The sequence below is a fragment of the Anarhichas minor genome, unplaced genomic scaffold (assembly GCF_050575085.1).
Source record: "Anarhichas minor isolate MPS153535 unplaced genomic scaffold, ASM5057508v1 ptg000041l, whole genome shotgun sequence".
Classification (NCBI taxonomy): domain Eukaryota; kingdom Metazoa; phylum Chordata; class Actinopteri; order Perciformes; family Anarhichadidae; genus Anarhichas; species Anarhichas minor.
In genome coordinates this window covers 1,837,844-1,857,928 of record NW_027466487.1, presented here as the reverse complement: position 1 = coordinate 1,857,928, position 20,085 = coordinate 1,837,844, and the positions used below count along the sequence as shown (strand labels likewise).

The window sequence follows — 20,085 nt, the reverse complement described above, 5'->3', positions numbered from 1 at the left end:
GGGGGGGGGGGGGGGGGGACATTGGGATTGGGTCCAAAATGGAGATATATAGCATCCAGGTTTATATTCAGTCTTTTTGTGTACATTCACACTGTTTTGCACATCTTTTTAGTGCACACTTATTAAACCACAAGACAAACTACAGTTGCATCAAGACTCTCTTTGTTGTTTTATTTACATTCAAATACATGAAACAAATGTGCAATTAAAACAAGTAAAACATTAAGTTCCATACAATCCATCTGCAGGTGACCAGTGAAAAATATTAATTTCATGATACACAGCAAAGCAAATATATATGAATGTTAGGTTGAAATTAATCTGTTTTGCAAGTACTTACTTCACAGCGGTTCAAGTATCTGGGTAGTTCAGTAACTTCTGTGTTTGAGACCACCTTCAAATATGCTGTTGTACTCATAGACTGTATATAAGAAAGTTGTCCCCAGGGCTCATTGCCATTAAATCATGTAAATACAATTCATCTATTTTCCTCCAGCTCCTTCTGGATTTTCAGGCACTCTTTTCGGGGTCTGTTATCAACCTTTCCCCCTAAAGCCAGTGCTGTAATAGCCATGTATATCATCATTCAAATCATCATTGCCTTGTCTAATTGAGAGCTTTGCAAAAAGCTCAGTCATTTTTCCAGCAGTAATTGCCTACTTCAAATCACAGCACAGGGCTTTATGGAACACAGTGCCAATGAGCAACTTCCCCCCATAGGTAGCTGCTACAGAGGAGCCAGAGATCACATGGCCGTCGTCAGCATACACCTGAGTCACCTCTGGCTTATCAGAATGAATGTTCTGGATTTGGATGACCTGAAGAAAACATAATCATTATGTTATTATAAACAAGATGAATACGTATGAATGAAGCCAAATAAGATGCCTAGGTAAGCAGAACATTGCAGATACAGCCAAGTATACTTTTACATTTTGCATGTTATTGTAATGTTGTCAGGCCTCTCACAATTTACTAACTGGTAAAAGTGAACGGACAAACCTCTGATCCAGGTGGGTCTTTGGGGTCAAACATGAAAATTTTCCATCCATTAGGGTGACAGCCTAACCACAGGTCACCACTTTCAGGTTCCACTTCAATGTTGTCACAGAGTGAACCCACAGCCACAGACTGGTGAGGTGTCACAGACAGGGTTATGATTATACATGCATCTTGGTGCCTTGATTACTTTTATTTATGACTTGATCTTGTACTTATGTTTGGCATCGGTGTATATTGGTTTTGCAACGCTATAAGCACATTACATGAAGAATACTTGCTACTTGTGCCTACTGTTATATTTATTTCAAATGATAGATTTTGATATAAAATGAATTTAACTATTTACCTTTAATTTACTATTTAACTGTTGGGTTACAGTACCAGCTTTTACCAACTGCATCTGGCATAATCAGATGTCCTTCATTACATATCCATGTAAAAGCTGTCACAATAACCAGGTATGCAAAACAAGAAATACTCAAATAACACTGGAAGTTTTATCATTTGACATTTAATTCTGCATACATTAGCCATACTGTCATGTCAATATTGAAAAAATATTATTACTTACATCATGATGATTAATACCATGATATCCATTTCACCCATAGTTCCTCGCCCACTATACTAGCCCACTAGTCTTGTATCGTATTGTCTAATATCAGTATGATAATAACAAAAGCATAAAATGTTTAATTATTAAAGTTGACGAAGCATAATCATTCATCAGTGCAAAAACTGATTCTTGAAATGTGCTGTAAGCTATGTGCACTTTCTTATTGCTGAAACATTAAATTATTTACCTTCACTGAGACCAATGCATTGTCTTCCTTCCGCTCCAATACATGCACATTATGGTCAAATAGATCTGCCACATATATATGCCTATACATGAGAAAGAACATTAAAATGAAGAAATTCAGACTTTTGAAGTATGAATAACCACACGCATAGCCCTGCATGTCATTCTTACCTTTTGTCCGGTGAGATATTAATGCCATTTGCAAAGTAATATCCTTCAGAGACCACTTTTACTTCCTCAGGACTGTAGTACACAACATTAGACCAAGGCTGAGCCAGAAGAGGCTCCACCAAACCTTTGAGGATTTCATGAGTAAAGTAGTGATCATTGGTGGCATAGAAGCTGTCCACTCCCACTACCACAATATCGTTTACACTGGAAAGACAAAATCAGAATTACAAAATTGTTATAATACATTATTAATCACAACATGGTTTTTGAATAACTATGGTATAACATGGGATGGTTTTCAATGCATATTGACTACATCTCGCTAACTGGTAAATGTCGAGTGTAGTTCACCGTACTATACCTGTGGAGAAGTTCATGCTTTATGGTTTTCAGGTGCTCCAGTGAGTGGTTGTCCTCAACAAATTTGAACAGCTCTATTTGGCTTTTGTGTTGAGGATGACTGACGACAAACAGGTATATTGCGTCATCTGATGAGAAACAGAGAAAGCATTGTAAAGAAAAAAGACTGGCAGCCAAACTGAAAAGGGTGTGTGTGTGCGTCAGTGTGTGTGAAAGACTAAAAGTAGAAGGACATGCATGACTTCAATTTAAAAAAAAAGAGAATTATCAAAGCTACAATAAGTACCAACGCTTAAGACTGTTCTTTCGGCTAAGAATGCATCAGAATCATATCTGTAGTTGTAGATTTTACTCAAAAGAGAAGCCCATACTAATAAACACCACTTACTTAGAATTGACATGTACTTAAATGTACTGATTGTGTATATTTCTATTTACATTTCATTTGACATATAGTGACACACTGAAGATAGTGCAGAAGTCTTAGCTACTGTTATTATGCCCAATGTATACCCGTTGTGAATATCACAGCAGGCGACTCTACGTGCACATTTTCATAACAAAGTCAATGCAATTTGTCTTCAGTACAAATACAGTGGGCTGAGTTGAAAATACAATTGCCTTTCCATCGCAAAATGTAATTAAATTTGTGCTATTAGAGGAATACTTTACCCGCAAAATGACCATCTGTATATCAATTACGTTTAACAACAGCAAAAAACGATTTCCCTATCCCTTTACAAACTCCAACAAACCTCGTGCAGTATAACCCAAGTCTCATTTATCCATTCGTATCTTCAGTACTTGTCAAACACATGCATCGTCACTAAAACCTACTGTTCAAAACACTTGTGCATAAACAGTCTCATGCACTACTCGTCTATGCAAGTCCAGACGAGTCCCCATTGTTGTTAATGGAAAGGTTTTAGCAAAGATGCATGTGTTTGGGAAGTAGTGAGCATTCAACTGGACTAATGAGACTTGGATTATACTGCATGAGCTGTGTGAGAGTTTGTAAACGGATGTTTTGATATAGTTTGGCTGTTGTTAAACGCTCCCCCATTTACTTCAATTCATCGAGACATGTTTAAGCGGTAGATAGGCCAAGGGTATTTGCCCTTAAGGTGCTATCTTTTAGAGACGTGTGTGCAGCCACACATGAACAACGAGTGCTTTTACCACTTGGATCGATGTACACGCTGATGCCATGAGGGTTGAATGACTCCAGATCAAAGTTTCTTGGCATGCGCACCTCCGCTGGTCTCATCCGAGGATTTTTCATATCAAGGGTGTAGATCTTTCCTATAACATCTGAGGATGGAAGTCCAGGATACTTTAAACCCTGGAGATAAAAAAAACAACAACACTTAATTATGCTGAACCTATAAAACCTTGCAGAGCAGGTTGGAAAAGATCAGGCCTTAGTTCACATTCACACAGTACCTGAGTAACGCCATTTTCTGCAGTTTATAAAGCCAAATACAGATAAACCAACTGACCTTTGTGGAAAGTTCATGCAGTTTTAAATTGGCATCAAATGTATTGATTTAGCTTTTTTCTTTCGAGGTCATAGGTATTAAAGAAACCTTATTTTAAGTTATGTTGAGCATATCTAAAACAAATAAAATGAATGTCAAACAAAAGATGAGTAACATTATCTTTTTTTATATCGGTCAATGTCTGGCCATAAGGCTTGTTTCAATGACAAAAAGCTCACTTCTATGAGTGGCACTGTTTTGTATTAACCCCGAGAGGCCTATGTTTCCAGCAGCTGCTCCAACTCAAATACTTACAGTGCTGATAAAGGCAAGTCCGTTTCCAAGGATCGTTATATCCTCTGAGCCAGAATCTGAAAGTAACGTTACGACAGTCGCACAGATCATTTTAATGTTCACCGATGTTGACCTCAACTCGTGTCTAATTGTTCTGCAGGCGTTACTTACCAAGATGTTTGAGTGCAACACAGTTGGGGAGGTGATTCGGGACCAGCTCCCTTGAAGCCAAGGTCATTTTCCTGCAATGTTTTCAACACAGACGTTAAATTAGGACAAGTGGCCAGAATAAAACTTTAGTTTTTTCCTGAAAAAAAAAAATCATGAACAAACTCCAAAACATTGACGGAGTTGCCTCCTATTTTACCTGAAATTTACAATCCTCTCTCCGAGCAGCACCGATAAGGCAGCTATTACAAGCGAGACAACGGCTACTTTTCCCATTTTGGAAAAGTTTATTTAAAAAAACAAGTTATTCTAGACTACTGGTCGACTTTGTTTGCTGTTGTAGCGGTTCGGCTGGTTATAGTGCCCGACTACTGAAACGGAGGCGTGTCACAGCAGGCGCAACTGGTGCTGCCTTCATGACTATCGGACATATGACAACAAATATTTTCTTTAACCCTTTCTTCCGTAGTTGCTGATTTTGATTAAAGTTGCTATCGTGTATTTGGTACGAACACAAAAAAAATAATCACAAAAAAAAAAATTAAAAAACAATACTCACACTGGCATCTTGCAATTGACACGTTGGCATTCAACCTAATAGACCGGATGCGTCCCCCTCTCCCTCCTCTCTTCATCTTACATCTGCGGTACAATATAGGCCAGTATGGGTATATCTTGATTCACAAGATAAAATACAAGACATGTATGTGTATTGTCAAAATGTGTCCCACCAAAAAATGCAATTGAACACGAAAAAAGTATTTAGTATGTATAATTTCCGATATATGAGAAACACGTGAATGCAGCATGTTTCCGAATGGTTGGAGCCTATCTGTGTCACATCCACGATACGACGTCCGAAGCCAAAAATCGCATCTCCTAACAGCTCTAATGCTGCAGCGTACCCCTGATCTAGATCAAATAGAGTTAAAGACGCTGTGTCCAGTCCGTGTGGGATAGTAGTGTCCAGTACAGGTTCTGTCCGTGTGGGACAGTAGAAGCACTGAGTGAGTTAGTGTCCATCAGACGCTCTGAAAGTAAATGGACTTTCGTGACCTCTTGACCGTTTACATGTCCAGGATAATTAACACTTTTTGTGTCATTTTAACTTTTGCTAAACCTCTGGGCGCAACCAGGATGTTATTTTTGTCACTGCCTGGTTTGTGGAAGCCTTCATTTTTTTCCAACATGCATGCGAGTCATGCAGACTTATCTTCAACTTTATTGTAGTTGGAGGGAGCATCATCCCGCCATTTTGGTCAGAACTGACACTAAAAGATGTGCTCTGAATGTGTTCCCTGCTCCAGTTCACACATTCAGCTTTTAATCTTTTGAAACGTGTACTGTACACCAACACACTTGATGCCTCCATAACTCAAAAATAATTAAAACACTATGTAGAAAATGATTAAGATAAATGCATTTCACTCACTTCCTTCAAAACGTGAACGCATGAACAGCGTGGGAAGCCTTGGAATGCACTTTATGAACACATTAAATCATTTGGTGCCAATATTAATTTATTATCAAAGGCAAATGGTCTTTGTCGGACATGCTGACTACGCTGTTCTGCTTTAAATTCACCCATATATTGCCAATGCGACCAGTCAACAGACGGTATACTCAATAACGTGTAGTTTCTGCAAAGCCCTGTTTAAATTGTTTATTTTTGAAGTTGTTTTTGTAGGTGATGACTCCTCCCGACATAAAACAAAAAGTTACAAAATCGTCTATGTAATCAAAATCATGTGTAAGAGACTTCATAAAAAACAAACATGAACACATACATACACATATAGAAGTGAAAGTAACATAAAATTGGTAAACTATTGATCCTGTGATACTCAGCATTGGGTGCATGCAACCTGACAGTAACTGTAGAATATCTACAAAAGTCCAATTAATGAATTATAGCATCTAACAACTTCAAAACACCAACAACTCCTGCACATTACATCGTGTGCAACCGGCGAGCACTGTTAAGGTGGGGCACACCAGATTCCCCGACTCCGTTTTGTGAGATCTTGTCAAGGTTCACAGTGTAATACAGCAGGATCCCCATCAAACAGTTTCAAGCAAGACTGTATATTTGGAACATACAAAATAAATTTTATTATCCATTCTCTTCATGTCTACATCTTATTAGAGTTTCTAGACAATGGCATTGTCAAATAACACACTCAAATTAATTCTAATAATCCTGACAGGTGCAACAATACATTTCTGTCAAGTCCAGGTGTCAAAATATAACTGAATGTGAAAAGCAAATTTTAAATCTTCTTCTTTGTTATTTTGAACATAAAAAGGGGAGCCATGGCCCTGGGCCGCAGTGAGAGCTAGGCAGGACATGGCCATGAGCACACATAAACATGAGGAAGTGGCTTCAGGGTTGAGCCCCGGTGGCTGCTGGGACTTGTGTGGCCAGGGTGTTGGGAGCAGAGATGACGGGTGATCCAGCAATGTTAGCCAGCGGCTGTGAGGAGGACATTGAGGTGATGCCTGGGAGAGACGAGGCGCGCATTAAATCATTGTCATCACAATCTCAAATTAGAGATGTAACTTTGTTTGCATTCAAAGAAACAGTTAGATATTGTGACACACCCTTTCTGACAATCTGACAATTTATTTAGCTTCAAATAAAGTTGTATCTCCAATTTGAAGCCCCCCAAAAATAGTCAGATTATGAGAGGAACGCTGGGCTACTTACCAGCCATCATACTTGAGGAGCTGACTGGTGTGGAGCTTGCAGCCATCCCCCCAGGAGTGGCCCCTCTTCCCTGATCTTTAACGATGGGATCTGCAAACAAAAGGGGATTTGAGCGGGTCATAAACAAAAGCGTTGACACAATCGAGCCACTTTACATATTGCACTCAAATTTTGGTTTAAGGCAATTTACTCAAGCCAATAAGTAAGCGATGCAGACAGGGTAAAAAAAAAAAAAGGTGAGAAACAAAAACGTACAGAAGTAGGGGTGCTCCATGGCCTCTCTGGCCGTGAGGCGGGCTTGATGGTCATAGCGCAGCAGTTTGTCCAGGAAGTCTAGAGCCTCTGTGCTGACCAGGTGCTGGTTCTCGCTGTGCACAAACCTCTCCCACCTTTTGCGGGAGTGTCTACAGAGAACGAACCAGGGATCAAGTTTTAAGGCGAAGGTATTAATTAGCCAGAATCTTGGTTCAAAACATTCAATAATACTTGGCCGAGGTCAAGCAGCTACAATGTTTTACCTTCCGAGAATGTCATTGAACCGTGGATCCAATTCAATGTTGTACTTGTCAATGTAGTCGTACAGGTCCTCGGTGCCGAGTACTTTTGCAATTCGCACCAGCTGAGAGTTAGAAAAAGCACAATTCAACAATGAAATGAGTACAATTAGACATTTGTTAAATCATATGACAGGTATTGAGGGGCATGGATCCCATTGCAGTTTATAGTGTTGGTCAATTAGGTAGTGGGTCTGTATGGAGAGTATACATTATGCTAATAAAGAGGTAATTATATAGGAATATACACATTTTAATTAATAATGTGCATATTTCATTTAATATCAGTTTGGGAAGATTTTCTATTATCAAAGCTACCTTTGGTTTATGTCAAACAACATCTGCTATTGTGTACCACTAGAACTGAAACGCCACAAGCCCAAAAAGAGCCGTGGAATGAACTGGAAATGCTATGTTCAGTGTTACCGTGCATGTAGGGAAAGCCCACAACTCAAATGACCCCATCCATGGGGCTACAATGTGTTATGATCTGTGTCCACGAGTACAATCCTACAGTTGTCTGTTTTTAAGTGCAGCAAACTCCCAAAAAGTTAATAATAAATGTCTACCCTCGCTCAATAACATAAAATCCCAGGTGCTCCAGCAGAGCTATGTGGCCTCCGTCAAGTGTAAGAAGAATGTGGTTTGACTGTGTAAAACTGACATCATGTTCTATGCAACGTTACAGCCCCAGACACAGCTCTCTTTAGGCCACAGGTTTGTGACCACATACACAAAGGGGCTGATTTTACTTACCTGATCATAGTTGTCATGACCGTGAAAGAAAGGCTCCTTTCTGAAGATCATGCTGGCGAGCATGCAACCCAAACTCCACATGTCCAAGCTGTAGTCATACATCTGCAAATAATATAGATATGAGAGGTTAAAAAGGCTTGAACTGGCTCCATGACTGAATAAAAAATAAAAAAACAGTCCTCTCTTCTTTAATACTATAAATGCTGAGTGCCAGTTTGAGCATCTTGTATAAAAGCGGCGTGATTAGACAGAGGAAGAGTATCGGAGGCTCACCTGGTAGTCTACCAGCAGTTCAGGTCCTTTGAAGTACCTGGATGCCACTCTCACGTTGTATTCCTGGTTTGGGTGGTAGAATTCCGCCAAACCCCAATCGATTAAGCGGAGCTGGAAGTAAAAAAAAAAAAATGTAGTTTAATGTATTTAAATAAAAATATATGATTTGCTGGTGTCACAGCAGGGAAAACAAGAAACAGGAGAATGGTCAGCATGTGAGACAATACCTTTCTGTGTTCATGGTCGATCATTACATTGTGTGGCTTGACATCTCTGTGCATAATCCCCATACTGTGGCAGTAATCCAGAGCCTAGTGGGTAATAAAAGAATAATGTACATTACACACACACACGCACACACACACACACTTAAATGTGAATTATTAAACGAATGTAATGAACTGAGCGTACCAAAAGCCATTCCTTACCTTTAGGATTTCATACATGTAGAACCGTATGTCAAAGTCAGATAGGGTTTGATACAATTGCTGTAAAAAATAAAAATGTATGAGACATTTAAATAAAAATATTAAAAGCATATCCAAAATGACAAGTCAACAAAGAACTGATCTTTACCTTGAAATCTGTGTTGTTCACATGTTCAAAGACCAGAGCAGGGGTTCGGGACTGAAAGGAAAAACATGTAGATGTGTGTTTATGCATGAAACCTTGTACATACATAAGTTCTTCATTGCAGAGCAGAAAAGGAGAGAACCAATTACCACAGGATCCTTGACGATATCTAACAGTGAGATGATATTTGGGCCACCCCTCAGATTCTCCAGGATCTTTATTTCCCTCTTGATTTTCTTTTTCTTGACCGGCTGTGAACAAAGACAGTCTTGTGAGGTACATGAAATCGCCCCCGAGGTGACAAAATATCACGAATATGTTTTACTGAAGAGCATCTGCAACACTTCATAAGGACAATCAATTGATTATTCCCATACCTTCAGTATTTTGACGACCACTTTTTCATTGTTTGTGATGTTTATGGCTTCAAACACTTCACTATATTTGCCTCTCCCTAGTTTTCTGACTAGCTGATAGTCGTCTTGGTTCCTAAAAATAAAATAAAATAAAATGAAATAAAAGGAAGCCATGGTTAACAATGCTGAGATGGCTTATAATGCAGAGCAATACAAAAACAACTAAAGCACCAACAATTCCCCTTTGCCTTACCCCCATTCAACAACATGGGACTCATAGTCCCAATACTCCCGAGGTCTCTGTGTGTTTACATCAGGGTAAACTCGGGAGCGGCTTGGGACGGGGCCAGACATATTCTACACGGGATCTTCTCTAAATATCCTAAAAAAAAAAAAATATTAAAAAGATTCAGTCACTTAAAATGACACAGAGAAAACACAAGTACATTCAAAAGCATGTTGTGTACTAATGTACAATGGTACACTTGAGGACTTCATATAACTACAAATAGGTGAAATGAGGTGATCTAATTATTAGGAAACACAATACCTGGGAGGTTCCCTCCAGGATGATGGTGATAGATGAATTGAAACAGGAGCAGTTGAGATGCCTTTATGGTAAGAAAGCTAAATGGGCATACAGATATAAAAACAAAAATTGTTAAGACTACTACAGTCAAACATTTCACATGAGTTCAACACCATATGTAGAACTGAGAAATAATCAAAGCTTAAAAGACGTTTTAACTTGAAAATATTTCCCCCACTGATTCACAGGATGTTGATCTGAATAAGAGAATTTCAAACGAAATGCAGATGTTTCATGCGGAAGGCAGAGCAACTTAAAATAGCAATATATGTCATTTAAATAACACGTCTAGTGTTAAAATATGGTGGCGTGTTAAATGTAGAGACCTGAATGTTAAATGGGGGCATCCGACCAGTCTAATCAGGAGGTACAGGGCTCAATACAGTCATCACTGGGGACTACAGCAAGGCAGTATCTCCTGTCGGAAAAAAAGGCAGAATGTAGGTTGATTAAAATCAATGCTGTCAATTGAGCAAACATGAACTAACTATGTGAGATAATGTCTGCCAGCCAATACAGCTAGGTTTAGCAAGGCTCCATTAAATTAACAGGTTTATGAAATTACGCATCCAATCGAGAAATGGTAGCTCTGGTACGAGACACTCTTTTCAATTGTAGCCAGTTAGCCCGCTACATACTTTAATGAAAAGGTGAGCGTACGCAAAAACCCTCTGTGGCCCAAGGCCTGCACTAGTGCAGTGGAGCTAACGGCTAACTAGCTCTCACACAGACCGGGCAGCTGGTCGGGCTAGCTAGCTAGTTAGCATTAGCTCGTCAACAGCAGAGGGAAAAGCCGGTTGGAAAGTCACAACTAGCTGGCGTTCGGCGACATTGTGGGACTGGAACGGGATTTAATAAACACCCCGCGTCAAAACGGGCAAATAACAATCATCGTGGTTATGATTAACGTAGAGCTAAACAACAAGCTTCGAAAAATATATTTCCTAAAGCTATAAAGTGCTAAGCTAGCAGGCTAGGGGAGTGAATAGCCTGCTGGCTTGGCGAGGCAACTGACTGACAACGCCTTGAAAAAACATCTTACAAACACTGTGATCGAGCAGTAGAAAGGCACCACTGCTGCGTTACTTGTTCTCGGCTTTTCCTCACATATGAAACACTCAACAGCGGTTCCAAACCTACGACGATTTGTGGTTAAATAACACGATTACCTCTCAGCGTTGTTGGGACGTCAATATGGCGATGCTCGGGATCAAGAGCTTAGTGCGAACAGCCTTTCCTGCAGAGGGCGCTCTCCTTTTTCTCTTTCATGGGGGTGAGGTGGGGAGGGGGGGTTGTATCTCCCTCTTCCACCAACAGGTCTAAGCATAAACTTGTATCTGCATTCCTGTATGAGTAGTCAGTCACAACTGTAATGTTTTGTCAGTGAACCTTAATCCCGAACGCACTGTTCATTTCCACAAACAACATGAGTGTTTAACCACCACAGGCTCTGATATAAGAGGGCAGATATCATTCAGCAGGCCTTCATAAATCACATGTTTTATATAATAGCTGGAGTACAGCAGACAGACACATACAAAGTGCAATTCAAATAGTTTTGTAAAACTGCTTTTTTTGTTACTACATTATTGTGCTCTTAATTTCAGGATATTTCTACCAAGAGGCATTTCAATGTTCAGTATAGAGCCGGTTTTGAAAAAAGGTCACCATGTGGCTTCCTGGTTAAACGGACAAAGGTGAAATAGTGACAGAAAACAATGACTATGCTCTGTGTCATCCTTTTAAATGGTACCCCATTCATAGAATATGCCACGGGCATTTTCCTGAAGTAACCAACCTGTAATTAACACACAATAGAGAGAAAGACAAATGCTCTCTGTGACTTTGAATGTTGAGAACATTTGTTTGCATCTTGAATTGATGTCATGAATAGACCCTTGTATAGACTCCTTCTGTGGCCTAATTGTTGCCCCTCTGCCTGCAAGTCATGCACTGTTAAACACACATAAATAGTCTTTGACTTGCTACTCAATCTGATGCATGTTGTCAGTATCTAATTAACTAGGGCGAGACCTATTAAAGGTAAACATTCTGGCTAAAGCAGCAGTACACAAAACAGCAGAGCTCTTGCTGACAAACAGTGGACCCATCTGAGGATCAACGTCAACAATGAAGCTGTAAGTCTTTATATTTTGTCCAATAGATATTTTTCTTTTTCTTTTAATCTGTCATTGAAATATTTATTTTTCCCAGCTGCAAATGACAATGCCATATAAACATGCATTTCAACGTTGAATTAATGGTTTTATTTGTTTCAGTTTCATGTTTTGTCTACTTCTACTGTTTGCACTGGTGGTAACTGCCCCAATCAGAGGTAAACCAGCCTGAAGAGAGAAAAAATAATAAATGTTGTTTTGAGCTTTAGATGTATCAGTGGGGTAACATCTTCTCTGTCTTTCTTTCTTTTCAAGCGCAAAGAGAAAATGTGTTAAGCTTTCTAAATGGTGAGATCATTTATGTCATTTTTTAAATTCCATTTGATGTTTTCTTCACGCAAACTATTCTTACTACTGCTTTTTGAAATTAGATAAATAATTACTTAAAACCATAGCGGGAACTTTTATCACGTAACTTCTTCTTCTTGTTATAGATGCACTTGGCACATCTACGGAAAAGACCATACCTGCAAATATTACAGGTCTGTCATTCAAAATGTAACTTTCAGATACACTGAGAGTTTTAAAACAGGAAGGTATCATAATACCAGATCCTCAAAGTACTTTTTGTTCCCCAAGAACATAAACGTGGGCTTCAAATGAAAGGGACAAAAACAGAGGAGAGACATATTGGTATTTGTGTTGCTTTATCATTTATTAATCGTATGGGTTTTACTGTAGCAACCACTTTCAACATTATCTGATTGTTATAATATGAAACCACCTCAGTGATTATGTATTTATATGATATAAATATTAGATACATATATTTAATATATTTTTCTATGTCTGCAGCAAACCCTCCAAGTAAACCTGTGAAAGAGCAAGATTCTGATGGTACATTTTTGTGTTTTTTTTCCTGCTGAAATAAATTAGTAGTACAATGAATTATACTGTATAGATCATGTACAACTCACTAACTTATAACTTTCATTTCTTAATTGTCTTTTGATTTGGTATTACAAAAACAACAAACTCATTCACAGATATGTCAGAGGCGCAATCTACAGAGAGTTTTGGCTCCAATGAATTTACAGGTGTGTGGGCTTTATGTTACGTACACAAGTTTTCTCAATACTTCAGGACCTGAAGTATCTGATAAAAAAGCAGGTGAAAGCAAAGGTGCAGTCCCTTAAGTTCAAGTTAAAACTAACATCCCAATGTATGACGACGCATTGATGCAGATTGTGTAAAAACGTTTACTCTTCCCAGATGCAGTCAGAGGCCTTGACAGTGATGAGATCATCATTTCTAAAGTTGTGGAGAAGGATAAAGCACCATCAAGGAGCAAAACCAATGTGGGGCCGCTGGTTCAGGACCAGGGTAGCAGGGAGCACAGCGGGCCACACAGAGCACACCCAGCAAGCATAGAGCAGGCGGTGGATGCTCAGGAGGCTGAACATTTGTCAGGAAAACAAGTTATCCGTTCGAGTGGGGACCAAGTGACTGGCAGTCTCCAAAGAAAGGCGACACCAGGAAGACTTCACGGGTTCAATGGTATGCTGGCCCCAGGCAGAAGCAGAGAACTGATGGATCATGAGAGTTTGGAGGACAATGGCAGACCTGCTCCAGTGGGCAACAGAGGAGATACAGACTATGATGGTAAGACCAGATTCTCAGTTAAATAAAACCAATGATGCTCTGAGCAATCAAAGAATGAACAATGGGTTTTAATATTCCACAGAAACCAGGGAGTTTCTCAGCTCTGAAACTCATCCAATAGGTAAGAAATGTTTTATTCTTCCCCCCCGGAGAATATTGTAACCGCATTCTTTGATAACTAATGCGTACAGTGAATGCTTTCCTGAAAGATCTGTCAATTCTCACGTACGCTCTAGCACCCCAAGAGCTCATGCCCAGTAGCTTCTCTGCTCCAGCAAAGAGCAGAGCCCCCTGATGATCATACAAAGGTGTGTTTCCAATACATTTGAATCAGACAAATGTTTTGTGCTTTTATCTCTATCCATCCTGTCTGGCTTAGGGTACAACTGCAACATATAATGAATGTTTAAATTAGTAACATTTCATCCGTGTCTAATTTGAAGGTGCAGTTTCCCAGACCTTGCTTTTTTTATTCATCTGGTATGAATATAATGTTGAATGCCAATTGTTTTTCGCTCTTTTTCCAGATTCTATTTCTTCCTCATCATGAGTCAGGGGCCGCCATCTGTTGAGTCATACGAGGCAGACTGGCTGCTTCCAAATACAGTTGCTTCTGGGACTTTTTCATCTAAATTTAGATTTTGACGTGCATTTTGTGTTGTGACCATGTGAACAAATATAAGAAATAAAGAGGTTCTGACAATTCTGTGCTTGACTTACTCCTGGAATCTGGTTAAAGCTGCTATAGATCGTAGTATCAAAGATGTCAGAAAATGAATCAAGCACACCTATTCTGATCACTTAGAACAGAATCTTCGAGAGTCTGACATTTTTACTTTTATCTCAATATGTGAAGCCTTTGTATGTTCACTGTAATGTGAAAATGTTTAAGTAATCTCCTGAAATATAAATACAAAAAAAAGAATGCATCTTTACAATTTCCTTGATTTTAAAATGTAGTTTAATTTATAATCACTTAAATAGAAAAACGTATTTGAAGACAGCTTGAGAAAAAACAAAAATGTTTTGCAGTGAGCATCACATTTAACACAACACAGTACTTAATACAACATGCAAAATACATGTATGTTATTACTTATAATGCAGCGGGAAGTGGCTCACACACACAACAGGTGTGTGCGGTATTATAGCTTGCAGACAAGGCATTGTTCGTATTTTTATAGTTCCAGTGTTTCATTTCCTAAAATGCCGAAGATCACTGTACACAGCTGATTGGACTCCATGTAACTCCTACAAAAAAGTCAACAATTCATCATCGAAACACAAATAATATTTAGATATAACCGTACAAAAATCACATTCAGTATCTTTGAGGCTTAAACAATAATATAGTTCTGCTTTACCTGGTAAGGAGATTCTGTGACTTCTGTTGCCATTTTCTTTGATGCTGATGATGGCAGATTTCTTTTACCTGTTAAAAAGGGTAACGTTACTGCCCACCTGCCTTATTACCCACCATGCACGCTCACAAGTTAGCAGCACTAAGTCAATGCTCACCATCATGAGCATCCCATTCCCTCCTTCTCTTGTGGCGAGTCGCAAAGCAGAACACAGAAATGGTGATGAAGACGGTCAAGATGATATCAGAGGCAATAATGCCCAATACAGACGCCATATTTATCAGGTAACAGGAACCGCAGTCTGTGACAGAGGGAAGACGTAGCGTTGTAACACAAAACCAAAACTCACAACATAGTAGTCAAGCATCCCACAAGAGGTAAAGGTTTAAGAAAGCAAAATACCTTGCTGTCCTTCTGCAGATCCTGAAAGATAGTTAATAAAAACCTTATAATAACAGTTGAGAGAGTACACTCATCATTCTCTGTCAAACATATAGAACACCACTCACCAAAAAACGAACCCACAATACAAATATCAGACATCTTTATGGTGGTTTCTGGCAAAGGAAGAAATGAGAGAGAGAGGTTGAGGGCCGGTCCTTCTGTTGTCTTTCAAATGGCTGTGTGGTCACACCTATAAGCAAGATGTTGAAAGCCAGAGATAGGAGGGTTCACAGATGAAGAACCGTCCACAAAGCGATACTGTCAGTGGTCTGAAGATTGTCAGCATGTGACTGTGTGAGGAGGAGGAGGAGGAGGAGGAGGAGGAGGGAGTCCACTGCATAGAAGAGGAAGCTGGTGTTATTGCTTCTTCTCTGTAATGTGACATTCATGTGAGGGCTGCATAGAAACTCATTCTTACACCCTGTCACATGCCATCATTTGATCATTAGCCATCTTTTTTGACTTATTAACAGCATTTAGATTCTTCAAAGTAACACGTCCAAGTGATGCCAAGATAAGGAGCTGTATATCATCAGTTTCATTACACCTGCAGTTTCTGCTAAAATGCATGCGGCTGTATCTCCGAAGAGAGCATTTCCTCATGACCTGTGGTTTTGAGCAGGCGGTTGGCCACAGCACTGCTGCCAGTCCGGGTTATATCTCATGATGATGTCCTGTCAGAGAAATGAAAGCTTACCTTTATTGTTTTTGTCAAGGAGACTTCGAGGTGTCATAATGATCTAATACAACTGTCTAAATATTTCTATTTATGAATACCTAAAATACAAGTATATGTGTGTACAGGATGTGTACTGAACACAGACATACACAACAACAACAACAATAACAACATCAACAATAACAACATCAACAATAACAACATCAACAATAATAGCAATGTTTATTAATATAGCAAAGTGCTGATAATAATCGAATCTTATCTGATCCTAGTAAAACAGAAAATACAAAATAAATGATTCGGACATTAAATGTAATAAAAATCATTTGTAAAAAAAGCAGGGATAAAAGTTAGCAATTTAATTAAGGTTAAAAATCATATAAAGGAAGAAAGCTAAAGCAAGCCACATTTTCTCAAACATGTTTTTCCAGAAGCTGTCCCTTTTAGTTCTACAGGGAACTGCCAGAAGACTTATGAAAATATTCAGTAACATTTTAGATTTAATGTATGTTAAAAGCAGCCAAATACTTTTTCTTTTCTTTGTAGTTGTAAATGCCTTGCAGCAGCAAGACAAATTGGAGCCCTTTGACTGCATTTTGATTAAAGCACATAATAAAATGTGTGAGTTGTAACCAAGTGCTCTATTAATGGTAATTAATAATTTCCTAAAACGGTTCAGAAACCATGAATAAGAACAACTTTTGGGTTTGCCAGGTTGTGACCAAAACTGTTGGTGTTGGTGTCATCAACAGAACTGAAAGACAGGCATGTACAACATTTTTTTTCCAAGTGGGAATTAATTAAAGCTATATATACCAGCAGATGTATTATTGTATGTAGGTGTCAAAAGATACTCAATAATAGAGCAGCTCTGAGCGAGGGAAGTTCCTCCTGCACAACCACCCTGCAATTTCCCAACTTTTGTGAAAATGAGAGGAGACAGTTTAGCTATTCCAATCCAATCCAATCCCATGGCTATCGGCTCTTGAGAAATCCCTCTGGGTTATTTATTCAAGAGGGTTTCCACTGCATACATTTAAATAATGTAGTGCATCTATAGAGGAGGTAGATCAGACAGATGTTTCACAGATATTGAATCGGCTTTGGCCAGCATGTTCTTTATGTTAAACTGAAACAGCAGACAGCTTGACCACCGTATCACCTCATCAGCACACAGGGAAACCTAACATCACCTGTCCCAGGTCTAATCAGGTCTCCTGTGTTAGTCGCACTGTTTAAATGTCACTTTAGTACACCCTGATAAAGTAGATGAGAAGAAGTGTTTGTGAGAAGAAGAAAAAACTAAAAACTTTTGAAGCTAACCAACAGAGAAAAGCATGTGAACCAACCAAACACATGAAAAAGATCTACTTCCAACAGCCAATGTCCATTCAACATAAATATTACCAGACATGGAACACTTTCTTAAAACTTGTTTTTTATGCTGAAGCTGAATTTCTTTTATTCATTTCTTTTAATACATCATCAACTCAGTGGTTTGGCAGGTGATACACTGTAAAGCATCTGTGTAAAATCAGCAGGTCAGTCTTTTATTTTTTTTTAAATCACTCATAAAAATACAGCGGAAATGTTTACATGAAAAGTTCAGGGCCTGTTGAAAATACAGTATTTAGTCAAGTGCTACCAAAAGTCAACTGCAGAGGGTGCTGTGTCGTGTTGTTAAACCACATAAAGATATCTTATTCACAAGGTTGATGAATTGTAATATGTGCAAGTGACTCTGCTTGTGTTTATTGCAAACGAGTTGAATGTTGAATTCATCTTTTTAAACATTTTCTGAATAATTTATTTGTTGAAAAAAAAAAACAGGATTTAAAAAAAAATTAACATAATCTTATAATGTACTGCAGCACCTTTAGATCAGCTCTTGCAGTTGGCTCGGACATTCATGTACACTTTGTCAGCTGTGAAGAGATGAGAGCGAGACACAAATACAGAGATAATTTAGTATTTGACAATAGAAAATGACCAAATACAAAGAACATAATAAGAGAGTGAGATGGATATAGTGATATCATAGACCACAGGCACTTTTGGCAGGGTACCAAAAAGTTTTACAAATGTAAACAAATAATCTTATCAACATAGGAGAAAAACATGTACATCCCAATGTAAACAGGAGTATGAAACCGTATGAGCAGATCTGTGAGGCCGATCCCTCATAAACCTTTTCATCCACACTTCTACACACAACATTGACTCATTTTAGCCCCATCGCCTCACCATTGTCCATCTTCTGACGCCGATGGCTGGCACATCGGTAGGTGACAATGACAATGACAAGGGTCAGCAGCACATCTGCACAGATGATGGCTGCTACCGTCCCCGGCTCGATCCTGTAGCAAGGCGCTGTGCTCTCTGAGAAACACAGACAGAAAGAAAAGAGTGGGATGGAAGATGTGAACTATAAGACTGACAGGAAAAAATGAATCATCAGGTCTCGTGGTCTGGCTCCGCATTTGTGTTGCTTGTTTTTCCAAATAACATGTTGATGATGATAATGATGATAACATTCATAAACATTGAATTTCAAAGTTGTGTGTGTCCTCTTTTTGTCGTACGTACCTGTGAGTGCCACAGCCAGGTCTAAGAGAAAGAAAAGAAAGAAACATGAGAGATTCTGCTGTTTTCTTGCTAATAGTGGCATGCAGCAACACCTCTGTCGGTTAAGTTTCCGTTACGCAAAATGTTTGTGGTTTCATTTTCCTGTGCAAGGCCACCTATATTTGAGTGTGTACAAGAAGGAGAGGAGAGTTATGAAAACGTACTTACTGCACAGAAAAACTATGACAATAAAGAATTTGTTGTAAGCCATTATCAAGTTGGTCAACTCAGTCATGAGCTCTCTGAAATACAAAAAAAAGAAACCAAACTTTGTCTTGAGCTACATGCTTCTAAATTGAGAAACATATTCCATACAACACTCACATGTGTTATAAATACCTCTCTTTCAAATTTCATTGTATTTGATATCAGCATATCAAAGCTAAATCACCCAAAACTGTTTGAAACTGTAGGTTTGACCTTTTATATCTGCACTGAACAACTCCATATCACAATGAGTCATACGCTTCTGAGTAGGTATTTGACAAAAATAGATGAGAAAAAGGGAATAGAAAACGATAAACAAATTCTTAAATGGACTCTCTAAAATCATCAGAAAGTCATGAACATGAAGCTCTGGCGAATGCATTTCATGTGGCAAATTTAGTTTTCACAGTTGTATAAAACAAAACTTTTACCAGATTTTCCTGTTGTGTATATTTAACCTACAACTACACACAAAACAGATTTTGATCTGACTTTGACAGACAGTGAACCGTTAAAAGTTAGGATGAGGAAGAGAAAGTCAGTGTGAGTAAAGATCCTCATACCTGCTCTCCTCCAGCTGCTCTGCTATCTGGAATCCAAAAGAGGACGTGTCTCTAGTTTCCCATTAGTTTTCACTTTTGAAGGCTGACGTCAAATTGTCTTCCTTCCTCTGGTGGGCCAAAACACTGCCTGTTTTCTTTTTGTGTAAACACAATGCGGATTGGCAGATTTGATCTGCATCTGAATAAATACAGAGTGGGTATACATTATAATAGAATAAAATAGCATACACTTAAATGTCCCCAAGAAGTTTGTCCTGGACTTTGCACTCCATTTCCAGAATAACGAAATAGAATTTACAATTCAGCAGTGGTGGAAGAAGTAGGGAGATCTTTTATCAAGTCGA

General features: G+C 38.8%; 4 protein-coding genes across 5 annotated transcripts; all 4 read right to left on the bottom strand.

Moving 5' to 3' along the window:
- Positions 1-145: 145 nt before the first annotated feature.
- Positions 146-4,634, bottom strand: LOC142969179 (serum paraoxonase/arylesterase 2-like). The gene is made up of 9 exons (XM_076108883.1): positions 4,475-4,634; positions 4,279-4,349; positions 4,129-4,184; positions 3,515-3,677; positions 2,337-2,463; positions 1,976-2,179; positions 1,806-1,887; positions 1,003-1,131; positions 146-818 (listed from the first exon to the last, which is right to left on the bottom strand). The coding sequence occupies exons 1-9, from the start codon at positions 4,549-4,551 to the stop codon at positions 657-659; spliced, it is 1,071 nt and encodes a 356-aa protein (XP_075964998.1). The 5' UTR covers positions 4,552-4,634; the 3' UTR covers positions 146-656.
- Positions 4,635-5,923: 1,289 nt separating this feature from the next.
- Positions 5,924-11,331, bottom strand: LOC142969178 (casein kinase II subunit alpha-like). Its single transcript, XM_076108881.1, has 15 exons — positions 11,253-11,331; positions 10,410-10,501; positions 10,045-10,121; positions 9,748-9,876; positions 9,516-9,627; positions 9,288-9,389; positions 9,142-9,192; positions 8,994-9,053; positions 8,793-8,876; positions 8,566-8,676; positions 8,293-8,394; positions 7,501-7,601; positions 7,238-7,386; positions 6,983-7,072; positions 5,924-6,774 (listed from the first exon to the last, which is right to left on the bottom strand). The coding sequence occupies exons 4-15, from the start codon at positions 9,846-9,848 to the stop codon at positions 6,659-6,661; spliced, it is 1,179 nt and encodes a 392-aa protein (XP_075964996.1). The 5' UTR covers positions 9,849-9,876; positions 10,045-10,121; positions 10,410-10,501; positions 11,253-11,331; the 3' UTR covers positions 5,924-6,658.
- Positions 11,332-14,815: 3,484 nt separating this feature from the next.
- Positions 14,816-16,421, bottom strand: tyrobp (transmembrane immune signaling adaptor TYROBP). Its single transcript, XM_076109621.1, has 5 exons — positions 15,733-16,421; positions 15,626-15,646; positions 15,381-15,524; positions 15,227-15,294; positions 14,816-15,113 (listed from the first exon to the last, which is right to left on the bottom strand). The coding sequence occupies exons 1-5, from the start codon at positions 15,764-15,766 to the stop codon at positions 15,057-15,059; spliced, it is 324 nt and encodes a 107-aa protein (XP_075965736.1). The 5' UTR covers positions 15,767-16,421; the 3' UTR covers positions 14,816-15,056.
- A 1,346-nt stretch (positions 16,422-17,767) lies between these two features.
- On the bottom strand, positions 17,768-19,799 carry hcst (hematopoietic cell signal transducer). Of its 2 annotated transcripts, XM_076109105.1 has the most exons (5): positions 19,742-19,799; positions 19,140-19,213; positions 18,933-18,953; positions 18,591-18,725; positions 17,768-18,271 (listed from the first exon to the last, which is right to left on the bottom strand). In XM_076109105.1, exons 2-5 carry the CDS (start codon positions 19,204-19,206, stop codon positions 18,228-18,230), a joined length of 267 nt encoding a protein of 88 aa, XP_075965220.1. In that variant the 5' UTR covers positions 19,207-19,213; positions 19,742-19,799; the 3' UTR covers positions 17,768-18,227. The 2 variants fall into 2 exon arrangements, with proteins under 2 accessions (XP_075965220.1, XP_075965221.1); XM_076109106.1 differs by lacking the exon at positions 19,140-19,213 and having other exon boundaries at positions 18,933-19,087; positions 19,742-19,764.
- Between the last annotated feature and the right edge of the window lie 286 nt (positions 19,800-20,085).